This window comes from Tachysurus vachellii, chromosome 26 (genome assembly GCF_030014155.1).
Source record: "Tachysurus vachellii isolate PV-2020 chromosome 26, HZAU_Pvac_v1, whole genome shotgun sequence".
In the NCBI taxonomy this organism is placed as follows: domain Eukaryota; kingdom Metazoa; phylum Chordata; class Actinopteri; order Siluriformes; family Bagridae; genus Tachysurus; species Tachysurus vachellii.
The window spans coordinates 3,995,660-4,010,549 of NC_083485.1; the positions used below are offsets into that span (position 1 = coordinate 3,995,660).

The 14,890-nt window shown below is 38.8% G+C and overlaps 2 protein-coding genes across 4 annotated transcripts in view; both read left to right on the forward strand.

Annotated features, from left to right (window-relative positions):
• Positions 1-5,045, forward strand: part of ccdc15 (coiled-coil domain containing 15) — a 6,207-nt gene extending 1,162 nt beyond the window's left edge. Inside the window, exons 3-10 of one of the 2 annotated variants that reach the window (XM_060863595.1) lie at positions 588-773; positions 897-1,013; positions 1,099-1,260; positions 1,860-1,961; positions 2,779-2,882; positions 3,548-3,742; positions 4,099-4,250; positions 4,746-5,045. In XM_060863595.1, coding sequence (XP_060719578.1) covers positions 588-773; positions 897-1,013; positions 1,099-1,260; positions 1,860-1,961; positions 2,779-2,882; positions 3,548-3,742; positions 4,099-4,250; positions 4,746-4,870 — 1,143 coding nt within the window. In that variant the 3' untranslated portion in view covers positions 4,871-5,045. The remainder of the gene's footprint in view (positions 1-587; positions 774-896; positions 1,014-1,098; positions 1,261-1,859; positions 1,962-2,778; positions 2,883-3,547; positions 3,743-4,098; positions 4,251-4,745) is intronic. The other variant, XM_060863596.1, reaches the window with a different exon arrangement.
• Positions 1-14,890, forward strand: part of slc37a2 (solute carrier family 37 member 2) — a 117,724-nt gene that overhangs the window by 99,720 nt on the left and 3,114 nt on the right. The window contains exons 2-14 of one of the 2 annotated variants that reach the window (XM_060862767.1): positions 7,205-7,295; positions 8,613-8,694; positions 8,822-8,912; positions 9,956-10,034; positions 10,122-10,257; positions 10,862-10,938; positions 11,594-11,760; positions 11,885-11,922; positions 12,044-12,181; positions 12,823-12,913; positions 12,997-13,059; positions 13,151-13,236; positions 14,813-14,861. In XM_060862767.1, the coding sequence (XP_060718750.1) occupies positions 7,237-7,295; positions 8,613-8,694; positions 8,822-8,912; positions 9,956-10,034; positions 10,122-10,257; positions 10,862-10,938; positions 11,594-11,760; positions 11,885-11,922; positions 12,044-12,181; positions 12,823-12,913; positions 12,997-13,059; positions 13,151-13,236; positions 14,813-14,861 (1,156 nt within the window). In that variant the 5' untranslated portion in view covers positions 7,205-7,236. Of the gene's footprint in view, positions 1-6,682; positions 7,296-8,612; positions 8,695-8,821; positions 8,913-9,955; positions 10,035-10,121; positions 10,258-10,861; positions 10,939-11,593; positions 11,761-11,884; positions 11,923-12,043; positions 12,182-12,822; positions 12,914-12,996; positions 13,060-13,150; positions 13,237-14,812; positions 14,862-14,890 lie in introns of those variants that run through there. The other variant, XM_060862766.1, reaches the window with a different exon arrangement.

Here is a 14,890-nt window from a genome sequence, read left to right on the forward strand (position 1 = left end):
CACAGGTTGACATTTGTCAACGAAGGAGTCTCCAGTGTCAGCGCTTTATCGCAGTCAGTTTTCTGGCCGAAGTTGTTTGACCCGGTTTTTCTGTCTTACACTTGATCGACAATGGAAAATATGTAAATATCAAAGAGCTGCAGATATAAGATATGGAATTTCTCTTTCTCTCTCATTTTCTACCGCTTATCCGAACTACCTCGGGTCACGGGGAGCCTGTGCCTATCTCAGGCGTCATCGGGCATCAAGGCAGGATACACCCTGGACGGAGTGCCAACCCATCACAGGACACACACACACACACACTCTCATTCACTCACACAATCACACACTACGGACAATTTTCCAGAGATGCCAATCAACCTACCATGCATGTCTTTGGACCGGGGAGGAAACCGGAGAGCCCGGAGGAAACCCCCGAGGCACGGGGAGAACATGCAAACTCCACACACACAAGGCGGAGGCGGGAATCGAACCCCCAACCCTGGAGGTGTGAGGCGAACGTACTAACCACTAAGCCACCGTGCCCCAGATATGGAATTAATTTTATTTTTTTTTTTTTGTTTGTTTGTTTTTTTTCCCTCTAGGTTGAAAGGGAGTGTAGAGAATTCCCACAGAGCGGTGACGTTGTCCAGTGCCTTACACCTCAGAAGAGTCGATTTCCACCCTGGCCACAAGGGGAGCTCGCTGTCGGCAGCCCGAATGCACGCTGGGTCAAGGCTCAAGAGCTCAAGTTGGCCAGCAGTGATGATGCAAACCAGTACAGACATCAGGTTACATCTACAATTGAATAGAAACAAATGAGTGTCTTTTATGTCTTGCATCCATGATTCACCTTTACACTCTAACTATTGTAGTACATTGTGCATTTGAAATCTCTGTCTTTGGATTTCCAGCTTAGCAGAATCATGAAGCAGGTGAGACACCGACTGGCTGCATGCCAAACAGTCAGAGAGAGCAAGGAGTTCTCAGAGCTCCCAGGAGGAATATGGAAAGTGTCTCCAACTAGAGATGTAAGTCTCTTCATCACTGATATGTCCGTGTGACATTTCTTACCCCCGTGCGGTGTTAAGACCGGTTCTGATGTTTTAATGGCAGAAGACTGTCAGGAGAATAACGGAAGATGACGACGAAGATGAGGAACAGGAGGATGGAAATGAAGATGGTCTTGGGGATGAAGAAGAGGTGTTGTTGGTGGGGCAACACGATCGGCCGCTTTGCTTGCAGAACGGCAAGACGGTGACTTTTCAGAACGATGCGGTAGGAATTTCTTTACATTGTATTATTACATTTGCATATATTGCTTTAAATCACACACACGCACTACGAGTATGATAAGAAGCCACCTGCAAAAGAATTCAGTGATACTGAGTTTCATTTCCTGGCTACTAAAATATAACACTGTAAAAATAGGAATCTGAAAACACGTTCGAATTTTGTTTAAAGTATAAAATCCTGGCGAGCCTACCAATAGCTTCAGGAAGAAAAAAAAAGTGCATTATGTCACACGTTAGCACAATATATATCGCTATATTATATCGCCTCACTCAAAGATTAAAAAAAAAAGGAAGTTGTTAATCTTTAAAGGATGACGCTGCAAGTTTTCCAGGAACTACGTGACACGTGTGTCTGTCTGGCACTTTTTCTGGCGCTTACGTCCTCTTTCGCTCTTCAGAACGTTCACACAACGTCCTGTTGAGCAGGAATTTTTCTCTTTGGAAACTGGTTGCATGGATGGGAAAAAATATATTAATCAGTGATGTATGTTGTACTAAACCCAGTTCTAATCCTCTGAGAGATTGAGAAGTTTTCCTTTTGATGGATTTCCTTAACGCTGTGGTTTTAATCTGTTTGGTTAGGTGCGTGAAAGGGTGTTGAGAGAAACTCATCCCACAAGCCTGGACTGTAGATCCACTCAGGCGCTGTGGCCGAGAGAGGACCAAGAGGAGCAGAAGAGAGAGGTCCAGAACATATACAGTGTCCATCATTTAAAACACCACTTAGTGTTTAAGTGTGGGATTTATTTATTTTGTCTCTGGAACGGTTTCAATTTTTAAACTCCAGACTGTGCCCCGCATTGTTCAGTGATAGAGTGCTAAAGTGTTCAGGCTTTCTCGTAACCCTTAGCCTTTATTTTTCACTTCATTATCATTCATTCACTCATCTTCTACCGCTTATCCGAACTACCTCGGGTCACGGGGAGCCTGTAACTATCTCAGGCGTCATCGGGCATCAAGGCAGGATACACCCTGGATGGAGTGCCAACCCATCACAGGGCACACACACTCTCTCATTCACTCACTCAATCACACACTACAGACAATTTTCCAGAGATGCCAATCAACCTACCATGCATGTCTTTGGACCGGGGGAGGAAACCGGAGTACCCGGAGTAAACCCCCGAGGCACGGGGAGAACATGCAAACTCCACACACACACAAGGCGGAGGCGGGAATCGAACCCCCAACCCTGGAGGTGTGAGGCGAACGTGCTAACCACTAAGCCACCGTGCCCCCCTCTCTTCATTATACACAGTGTCAATTTTGACCAGTTTTTGAATCCAGTTATTGAATCCAGTTATTTGTATAATTTAGCTAGTTTTGCTCTTTCAGGCTCCTGTTGATAATTTTCTAGCCCAGAAAATAAACTCCGTCTCTCAGACGTAATTCGCTCTAACTCTTTTTGAGTTATACGTAATTTCTTCAAACAGGACAAGGCTTGTGAATGTTTCTAACGAAGAACTGAGCTTTATGATATAAATAATCTGCATTTTAACAGAGACGCTCTCAGGTCCTGACGTGTCGCCGTCTGTTCATGGACGTCGAGCGACAGCAAGCGAAGGAGCATGAGAGACGCAAGAAACATCTGAGGAGAATCGCCAGGTGTGTGCTCAACGCTTACACACACTCACGGAACGGCGTCGTCGCAGGCTCCGGACTGTTGTCATGGTGACCGTGCACGGTTAAGGGGTTAGAACTACAACTGAGATTCATTCAGCAAGTCCTAGAAACCCTTCTTTCTTTCTCCTCAGGAGACTAATGTCACATTACTAAGGATGATCATTCGTCATCCAGTTCATCATCCATCACGGGTCTCTTTTTATTATCCTCCCTAAGTTTCCTTTAGGATTTCTGTCGCTCACTAGCAGAGGAAGATCTGATTCATACGTCTCTCGTACACTGTACAAAATGTTATGGAACAGAACTCAATAACAGCAATAGTTTGCGTGAACATAACAAAAACAAAGCTAATAGATAACGTCAGCTAGTTCGATAGCTTGCCTAGCATCAACTGGTGATTGGCAGTTGCTCCCTAAAATGCTCTCTGATTGGTCAGGGGGTAAAAAAACAATAAAAAATCCTAGAGATCGCTCTTAAGTGTTGAACCTTGCCATAAGATTACATGTAAAACCCCTAGTTCTGACTAGGTTAATGATCAACGGTGCCACTTATTACTCCCCACATCAAATCCATCCTTACTCATAATTTAAATGATGGAGTAGTTATTTGACGAGGTGCTCATGATGCAGATGTTGCCCGATCTTTAGAATTAAATCAGAGAAGGAGCAGCAGCGGGAGGAGGAGGAGAGAAGGATGAAGCTTGCCCGGCAGCAGGAGGAAAGACAGAGGGAGCTGGCGGAGAGGGAGCATCTCGTTCTGGAGCGACTCAGGCTGGAAGAAGTGGAGCAACAGCAGGAGGAGGAGAGAAGAGCCAAAGCCAAGAAATCTAAAGAGTCCACAAGGTTGAGTTGCTAAGATACAGTTACAGTATACAGTTCTGTAACGTTTACTAGCGACTGAAATAGGGCATCTATTCATCCTTAGTCTCTGCCTGGTCCAGGTAGCACTGGTTAAATTAGACTAGGAATGTATTTAGTAGTGTTTTACAAACACTCACCATTAAAGATGCGGAGGTTAAGGTTGAACTGCCAAAGCAAGACTTTTCTTTTACACACACACACATGCACTCACACGCACAACACTGGCATGGTAATGTTCATATTTAACTTTTTAAACAGCCTTATGATTTAGACCATGTCCACTTCAGGTATAAATTTGCCAAACAGGTCTGTTGTTTGTTTGTTTTTTTATCTTGTAGGTACGTCGAAGCCTTGCGTGCTCAGATCAAGGAGAAGCTCGAACAGGAGAAAGTCGAGCTCCCTCCACTCTGCAGCTGCGGCGGTGAGAGCTTTTGGGATTCGCACCCCGACACTTGCGCCAACAACTGCATCTTCTACAACAATCCTAAAGGTAAGCAGCAGACTCGTCGACTCAGCGACGGCTCGTGCGTTCATCACTCATCAAGCTCTTAGTCAGGAAAATGACACTAAGTCATGAAAATGACACAATTTGCAGCTGCATTATTAATGTCTGAGTTGCTGTTATAAAACATTACTGAACACTTTATGACCAATTAGATTCAAGAATTTTAGAACTGATTTAATTAATCGGATGTGAAACCCCACAGCTAATCCACTTACTTTCTCTTCTCAAGCTCTTATTTGAGGTCGCTGTTGCATTTCCGTTTCACGCCACAAGCACACCCTTAACAGCTGGCACATTTGTGACCTTTGACTAAACACTTCACACCACGAGTATTTCACAATGTCCTGTGAGGTCGAAGTGGTTAAAACAGCTCTGATTACCGTACACATACACATACAGCTTCTTGAACTCTGTACAGCACAAAACCTTCACCCTAATGACGATTTGCAAAGTAACTTTGTGATGTGACATTCCCTGCAGCTTACGCTCAGGCCCTGCACTCGGTCCTGTTGAGCTGCGAGCCGTGCGAAGGCGGCGCCGGACCTGGAGGCTTAACGCGGAAAATCGTGCGCACGTTGGCACACCACGGCTCAAATTTTATTTAACTTAACGATGACAGACTGTCAACCTTTACAAATACCTCAGAATGCAATGTTGCAGAAATAGATGTTTGTTCAAAGTTGATTAGATTTTTTTTTTTTTAATCTGTAACAATTTATTTTACAGTTCATTTATAAATGAAGGTTTGTGAGGAATCAAATAAAAATGTGATTTGCTTGACCTCAGCTTCTGGACTGCTTTATTGATTTCGTTTGCTATTGATAGTCATCCACACAGCAGACACTGTCCTTATCACCACACTCTTTATGGTCACTCCCTGTCTTAACCCACTTATCAGAATGCCCAAGTAACCTTTGGTCACCTGTGTGAGCAGGCTACAAGTGCATGCTCAACACTACAACACTACAAGTGCATGCTCGACCCTCTGCTGTCTCTGTGATAGCTACCCGCTGAATTGCTGCCTGGCTAAACACAACGTCAGACTAAAGTCCACATGGAAATTCACTAAAAGATCCAGTGTCCAGACCGGGATTCAGGAAGTTGCCCTTTCCCCCAGACTTTTTTCCAGTCATGAACACAAATTAATCATACACTTTACCCCGAAGGTATGATCATGAATGGTCAGAGCTTATTTCCTCATTTGGAATAATTTGGAAATTACTAAAGGATGATTTCCATTGCCATGTTTTATCTTCTTCTGAAGGTTGTGTGTCTCTGCTTATGGCTTAAAAGACCACAAACTGAAGCCGATACAATGAGAAAAATTAGAAATTATCAGTGAATAAAGAATAAACAGGGTTTTCAGTGTGATTTTATATATTTTTACAAAGGATTTTAGGTAAGCTGGTATATATACAATATATTTTTGTCACTAGTTTATTGTATTTTAGACTTTTTTGTTAGATTTTTTTTAGTTTTTTTTATTGTTTATTTATTGTAGATATTTTTGCTAGTTTACTGTTTTTATCTATTTATCTATAGTAACAATAAATAAATAAATAATTTTTAATCTGGCGTTTGACATAGTGAGACGATGTAATGCATTATTATTGGGAGATTTGGGATTTTTCCGTTGGAAGGTTGGTCACCATTTCCAAAATCCCGTAACCATCCTAGGACCTTCATTACCGTTCTTCCTTCACGCTTCATAAAGTTATGATCTATTTTAGATCAAATCCATTAGCGTGATCTTTTGTAGAACGTTATCACAAAATTTCTTCTATTTAAACATAGACTAAAAAATAGTGCAGAATATTTAATGTTATATACTTTTTATAATACTTTTTTTTAATATTTCAAAATTCTAAATAGTTTCTCTTTATTTTCGATGCAAAATAGAAAAAAGTTGCTATTGAACATAAGTCACTAGTCAGACAAATACATTTGTTTGTTTGTTTGTGTGTTTGTTTGTTTGTATTTTGTTTCTTTTGTTCTTTCCATTCCGACGTGTCATTTTAAAAAATATATATATATAAAAGCACATCAAATACATTAAAACTCTATCACACAACCCAGTTGTCTAAATCCATACAAAATATCATAGTAATTATGTAAATATAAATATATATGATATAAAGGAAAAGAGTAAATATAATAGAGAAAAAAAAAATACTTCTGAAAATACTTCTTTTCCCCAAATACACACACTATAACCATTTAATTATTTTAAGACCAAAAATAAAATTCTAAATCAGAAATAAATAATAATTAAATAAATAAATTATTTGTTCCCACTGACCCAGAGGTCCTATAAACATAGGCATAAACTCTAAAGGGTTAACTCCGCCCACTGGTGACGTCACGATCGGCGATCGCACGTGCACGCTCGTCACTCGGCTCGGTTCGGCTCGAAATTTCGGACATGGAAAGGGGGTGACGTTTTTTTTCAGGTTTTTTTTTTTTTCACACATTTATATCGATTTATTTTAGACTCGAGGCAGATTTAACACTCATGTGACGCTTTAAAGCCGGAGTATTAATAGACGACGGATTTTAACCGAGTTCAGACAGTAAAACATGGAAATCTTCCGACATTCCGAGTGTTTACTGAAATTTCCGCGTCGGGAAAATAGGCAAGAGAACGTCCCGGTTTCTATAGACGGGTTTTAGACAGAGATTTTTTTTTTAGCTTAAAGGTAATAATCGAGGACTTTTTTCTAATATTTTTTCCTCCCCGTTGCATTGACTTTTGATCAGGATTTTTTAAATTGTTATTATTATTATTATTATTATTATTATTATTGTTGTTGTTGTTGTTATTATAGGCAATATTTATTTTTTTAGATATTTTCTACGTTTTTAATTGCGTGCATTTTTCTTATTTATTTCATCATTTTTACTTGAATATGCCCTAAAAAAAAAAAAAGCACTCGTTTTATCTGTAAATCAAAACAAAAAAATAGTTTCAAACATGAAATCTGCTCTGGCTCCTGGAATCAGAGTCATCACCAATTTCTCCAGAGACAGCTGGTAAGTAGCTTCTTATTTATTTATTTATTTATTTATTTACTTACTTACTTACTTACTTACTTACTTACTTACTTACTTACTTTTATTTATTGGACTTTTCTGCTTGTTTTCTTTTGTTCTGAAGAATGGTGTAAAAGTAGGAGGGAATTATTATTATTAGGGAGCATTTAACATTTTAGGGCTTTTCATATGTACTAGCTGTCTTATTTGGGATAGGAATAATAGAACAACAAAAAAAAACAAAACATGTTTAAAATTTCATTTTAATAATTCAATAGTGTTTCAACTCTAGGTTTCGGTTCTTAATGTAAACAATGGAGACTGGATACTTGTGACGTCATAGTGTTAAATAGGCGGGTGCTGGGGTAAAAACACTAAAATCAACACTTTTTTGGGGGGGGGTTTACTTGTTTGTTTATTTATTTATTTATTTTATTTATTTGTTTTGCTTTTTTTTTTATACCTACAGTTCAAGAACAGACATTAGTAGAGTGTGTAAGATTACAGAAATGGCTCATTTATATGAGCAAAGGGATGTTAGTGTGAGCCATTTGGTTTAAGAAAGGCTGCTTTAACAGTGCACACAGAGTATATACTGTGTGAGGGTGCTCCCTGCCAGGAAATGTAAACAGGTGAGCAGAGAATTTGAAGCGAGTTAGCGGTTAGCTGATTTCCTGTACTCTGAAGGCCACATTCAGAACTGCAAACTAATGCAGAAAAAGCACTCATAAAACTCCTACGGTATTTACAAAAGCTCATTTTAAGTCTGCCGTAAATAGTCATATGGCACATATTTCCACTGACAAACTGTATGTGGAAACAGAGCTGTTATAGATGGGATGAAACTAATAACCAAACATGTGATCAATACCATATACAGCATACAATGGTCTGGATGCTAACCAGAGGTCGGGGATCAAGCCGTTGTTTTGTATACTATAAATGTATCAAGTCTGTATTGTGGCAGCTAGCTGTTAGGATTAATACTTCTTCAGAATTGAGTTTCTGTTAAAGAAGCTGAACGCTAACAGTTTGTTAAATGTATATAGCAGCAGAATAGATTACAGAGAGATGTATTAAGTCTAATTTTTGTGCTCACATTTGTTACCCTTGAGATTTGTTAGGAATTTCGTAAAACTCCTTGAAGCTAACTGCTTAAATCACACCTTAATAAAAAGTATAGATTTACTATTAAACTGAAAGTTTCCTAATGTTATATGATTAACAAGCTCCTGTTACTCACATCCTTTTCCCTCAACCTCCCATTAACTAGTAACCGCACATTGCTTAGCATGCATTTTGTTCTTTTCCCTTCAGGTACAGAGGCTTCATCCTATTCCTGACATTCCTTTTCTACACAGCATACCATCTCTCCCGCAAACCTATTAGTATTGTCAAGGTAAAAAGTGGTAGATAGAAGTTTATTTTATATCAGAAAAGAGCTTGTGTATCTTTCATTTCAGAAGAGCTTTCGGTGTACTTTTTCCTTTTAACTGTCTTTTTTTTTTTTTTTGACACATTCTTAGAGTCAGCTTCATAGAAACTGTTCTTATATCATTCGACCTGCTGACCTCAATGTCACAGACAATTCCACTTGGTGTGACTGGGCTCCTTTTGGTGGGTATTGACCAATATACTTTTCTCTTTTTTTCATAAAGTTCTTTAGGTAAAATTTATATATATGTGTGTGTATATATATATATATATATATATATATATATATATATATATATAAATTAAAATGTTATTACTACTATATCTATATATACTATACTATACTATATAGTAATAACATTTTAATTAATATCGTCGCTGTCGGGCGGAAACCTTGTATGTCCAAATTTGGTCAATTTCATATTTTTTCACATATCGATGCTATTGGTCAGTCCCCACATGGGTCTGTTATTTTTACAAGTTATTAACCAATCTAAAGTCTTATCTTTAGATTGGTCTAAATAAATTTGCGCTCAATCTAAATAGCTTGAGCACAAATCTCATAACTCCATTGGACACTTCAAGTGTCCACCTCTTCTTCACTCCGTGTGAGAGCTTCGTATCATATTTGTCCTCAAGAAGAGTCACAACGAATCAACACGTCTTCTGAGGTAAATGTCTTCAAAACACTGGGCTCAAAGAAAAAAAAATCTTGACCCCCGCTAGTTCTGGTGCTCATCTGAGGACAGGAATTTAGCGCAAGACAATCCACTGCAACGCGGACTAAACCCTGTGCACTGCAGATAAGGTACGCGTTTTTTTAATTTCCTGAAAAGTAATGGTTTTGGAGATACGAGGATTCCGCCCTACAGCGACGATATGTACATTTCAGGACTGTAATGTATCACTGTATCTTAGAATATTTAATAATAATAGAAATATGTAAATGAAGGAAATGGAATGACAACAATAATAATACAACAAAAAAAAGAAAATGTCAGCATTTTTAATTTACAGTGGTTGGAAAACACATGACCTGAAGCACATGACTTGAAATATCACTGGAAAGTCTAAAGGCTGATATACACACTTGGCTCTAGCTGCATCACTGAAATGACCCTTTCATTTTTCTGTGTTTTTTTCTTCCAAGAAGTCACAAGTGTAGTTCTCTCTAAACAACACTTAAACGATTCACTTCCCTCTCTGCTTTCTTTCCCGCTCTTTAGACCAAGACAATTACCAGAACCTGTTTGGATGGCTGGACAACTGCTTTCTCGTGGCCTACGCCATCGGAATGTTCTTCAGGTATAAAAAATTAACCAGTCCATTTGTGCTGCTGCTTCTGTTTAACTTCTGTTTAGTGATATAGAAACTTTTTGTTCACATTGACAGTGGGATTTTTGGCGAGCGTCTTCCCCTGCGTTACTACCTCACCACTGGGATGCTACTCAGTGGCCTTTTCACAGCGCTCTTTGGCCTGGGCTTCTACTGGAACATTCACGCCTTGTGGTACTACTGTATAGTGCAGGTGAAAACCAACTTTGCAAAAAACTCTTATTGAATGTAGTACTCTAAAGCGTATTGGTTTTCCATCCATTCCCACACTTCTTCTCTAACTTTTTATGTCTTATGAATTACAGTTAATGAGAACAATAGTTTTTCATGAGGTCTTTAAAATTCTAGGATTATTTTCAGTCATTTTTAAACATTACATATTCTTTCTGTTGCCAGAGCAAGGAATCCTCTGCTGTTTTATCAAGAGCTTCATAAAACAGACCATTTAAAAAATGGAAGTGATACTTGTCACTCACAGTATTTCCTTTTTCTGTCTGTTTAAACCTAAGCAAGGACACGTTTCTTACTTTCGATCAGAGTTTAATTTGCATATCCTCTGTGTTGGTTAAACAAAAGAAGGATTACGGTTCAGTGGCCTAATGGCACATATTGTGCTACTCTAACAAAAGTGTGTCACATGCATAGGGATTGGAATCAAGGAGATTATAGTACAGCTTGTTCTTCCTTCAAGGCTTTGTGACTGTGTTTACTTTCTCTTTGTCTATTAAATAATCTCTCTCTCTCTCTCTCTCTCTCTCTCTCTCTCTCTCTCTCCTCTCTCTGTCTCTCGCTCTCAGATTGCGAACGGGCTGGTACAGACGACAGGCTGGCCGGCGGTGGTGGCTTGTGTCGGCAACTGGTTTGGAAAGGGGAAGTGAGTGTTGGTCACGTTCTTTACTGCTGAATCAGGGCCAGCACATGTTCAATTAGCTGACTTGGAGTATCTGGAAAATCTGCTTGGCTCTTTCACAGCTAATCAAGTGCTTGAGATAACCCCCAAACAGTTAAAGTTCTTTCAGTGTTGGATTGATTTTTCTTGCAAATCCTCATAATTCCTTGTTTGCAAAAACACTTCCATGAACTCCACGTGCTCAGAAAGTTCATGTCAACAACTGACTGCTGTTTGCTAGATAGGAAATGTCTGTTGCTGTGTAAAAGGATTAGAGGAAATGCTCTGAGTTGCATTATGAAATAATGTCACAGTGATTAAAAATAATACAAAAAATTTCCATTCAGAGCTAGAAACTTATTTACTAAATTAGTAAATTAATTACATTTACAATTAAAGTACCCAATTACTTTAGGTTGTTTTTTGGACACATAGAATTACAAATTCCAAAAGATTTTCTCAAAATTTACAACAAAAAAAAAACAAATAAATTTGTCTGAGCTCAATACTGTAGCTCATTTACATATTCAGTCAGTTGATGTGGAAAGAAAAGAACTAATCAAATTAATTTTGGTGTGAAATCATTAATAAATTATTAAATATGCAGATTTAATTGTATTTTTATTGGCTGTTGCTGTAGGCGAGGACTCATCATGGGCGTGTGGAACTCGCACACTTCAGTGGGGAACATCTTGGGCTCGCTAATCGCCGGGGCGTTCGTCTCAACTGCCTGGGGCATGTCCTTCATCGTGCCTGGCATCATCATCGCCACTACTGGGGTCATCTGCTTCTTCTTCCTGGTTGAGCGTAAGTTTAGCTATGTAATGAAAAGAACTGAGCGGCTAAAGAAAGGTGGCCGTTTTTTATGCTATAACACGATTCTGACATTTGAATCATCTCCAATTTGTCTGGTGTGTCTTGTTCTGTGCAGATCCAGAAGATGTGAACTGCAGCCCTCCGCAGCACCATGTGAGACCTGCAGCACACACTGCATAGGGTTTAATCTAGTCATTTGGTAAACACTACGTGTTTTACTCACTGATATTATAGATATAGATATATATGTGTGTATCTGTGTGTGTTTGTGTAGGAAAGCTCAGAACGAGAGCCTTTGCTAAGGAGCTCGTTGAACAGCGAGGAGATCTTCAACAATCACACGACTGCAGTTGTAGAAGATGGTGAAGAGAAAGCAGAGGCTATCAGTTTCTTACGAGCTCTCCAGATACCGGTGAGTGGACTCGTTTCCTAGAATATCAGTCAGTAAAGTTTATTGCAGTGTTAGCATGCTCAAATCCCATTGGTCAAGTCAAGAAGAACCATTAAATGTGAACCATTAAAGAGGCAATTAGTAATTTCCATTGCCCTCTGCTGCCTCTGACAAGAATTATGAGGAGATATGAACACCAGCTATAAAAGCCATGCATTTGCTTCTGGTAGAAATTACTTCCTGCCAAATTTGGTGAACTATGGTGAATTTTATGAGCATTCATCTTCCGATGAAGCACGGCTCTGTTTCAGTGCAGGGTTGTGGGCAGTGATTATTTCCAGGCCAGAAAAATGTCAAAGGTTTTTAATGAAAATGCCCTGATTTATTTCAAGGTAACAGTTTTACCTAAGATATGTTTTTAAATTAATATTGTTGAAGGTCTAGAAACAGTTTAAAATGTTGTATAGTGCATCTTTAAGCCTTTTTGGGCAATAAGCAGAAATCTGTCTTATTTGTAAATCGCTTTGGATTAAAACAGCTTTCAAATGAATAAATAATTGTGTAATTGTGGTACAAAATGCTTCAGTTTTTTTTCTAAAACTAAAACTGTATCTAAGACAAGTTACAGTTTTAACAAGAGACTTGTCTGACTTGTTCTCCAGGGCGTGGTGGAGTTCTCACTCTGTTTGCTCTTCGCTAAGCTGGTTAGCTACACATTTCTGTACTGGTTACCGCTATACATCGCTAATGTTGGTAAGAGACTGTTTACAATCAAGAGATGCTACAACATGTGTTTGTATGTCGCATCAACTTTTTGATATGAATCCTTTCTCCAGCCGATTTTGATCCTAAAGCAGCGGGGGACATGTCCACACTCTTCGACGTTGGAGGAATTCTGGGTAAGCAGAGTTGCCTGAAGGCTTTGGGAAATTGATAATGATACATGTATAAACTCGTTTAATGTGTTTGTGTTAACGGGCTTTATTCCAGGCGGCATCATAGCCGGGCTTGTTTCAGACTACACTGGCGGGAGGGCGACCACCTGCTGTGTCATGCTAATCGTTGCTGCTCCTATGGTGAGTGTGTCAGTGATTTTGTGAGAGAGAATTACTCAAATTACACAACACGCTCATCATTGATTCTAGTATTGATTGCATTTTCAATAAATGTTCTCTAACTATAGCCTAAACCTCGAAGCCATGCTTTCTAAATCGGTAGTGTGAAGCAAGATTTAAAAAAAAAAAAAAAAGATTAAGATATTGCATTAAGATATTTAGAAAGAAGTGCTGCGCAATAGCTTTGCGATGTGTGATGTCAAAGGAAAAACATAAAATATGACTGAGATTTCAAGCTCTTAGTTATTAAACTCTGTATTCTTCAATCTACACAAATAACATTTGTTCCTAAATAAAATGACGCTTACATTTTTCATGTGATCTGTATAATGCAAAATGCAAAGATCGCATAGCAAATACAGCAAAAGCTAGAACTAAGCTATACTAGAAAAGCTAGTAGAAAGCTAGTACTAAGCTATACTAAAAAGCTGAACAACACACAAAGTTAGCACATAGCTATACTAAACACAAAGCTAGCATGGAGCTGTACTAAACAAAAAGCTAGTACGGAGCTGAACAAAACACAAAGCTAGCATGGAGCTGAACAAAACACAAAGCTAGCACAGAGCTATAGTAAACACAAACCTAGAACAAAGCTATAGTAAACAAAAAGCTAGCATGGAGCTGTACTAAACAAGAAGCTAGCATGGAGCTGTACTAAACAAAAAGCTAGCATAGCTATGCTAAACGCAAAGCTAGCATGGAGCTGTACTAAACAAAAAGCTAGCACAAAGCTATAGTAAACATAAAGCTAGCATGGAGCTATAGTAAAAAAACAAAGCTATACTATACAAAAAGCTAGCACGGAGCTACAGTAAACACAAAGCTAGCACGGAGCTATAGTAAAAACAAAGCTATACTATACAAAAAGCTAGCATGGAGCTATAGTAAACACAAAGCTAGCACAAAGCTATAGTAAACATAAAGCTAGCACAAAGCTATAGTAAACAAAAAGCTAGCACGGAGCTATAGTAAAAACAAAGCTATACTATACAAAAAGCTAGCATGGAGCTATAGTAAACACAATCCTAGCTAATGAATCACACAAAGCTATTTGATGCTAAATTTAATTTCTCTGTGGTGAAAAATGTGTAAAAGAAGGCAGGAGTATTTTACTGGTTTATCTTCAAAACATTAAAAAAAGTTATTTAAGTCAAAAGCAGTATTTATTTATTTTTTTTGTTTAGAACAGTAATATTTATAAGAATAAAACACATCTGTATTTTCTGTATAAACTGAATGCCTGAGTGACTCTAAAATAAAAAAGAACCACATGAAGAAATGCCCCACTCCCTCAGTACTGCATGACACGGGCTCCTCGTCCGAGTGCTGCTCTCTTCACACATCCACAGGAAAACACACACATCCCACACCCTGCAGTTTGCTCACAGATTTTAACACCCGGGCCAAATCTCACGCCCACACCACAGCAGCGTGTGTGAATTTACCCGCGAAACCTCTGAAAACAACTGAACAGATTTCTCTTCACTGTTTTCCCCCCATTTCTCTTTTTTTGCTTTAATCTTACTGACAATAGCTGTTCCTGTACAACCTCGTTGGGCAGAATGGCGTGCCAACAACGATAGGTGAGCAGAAGCACACGGCTTGTTTACTG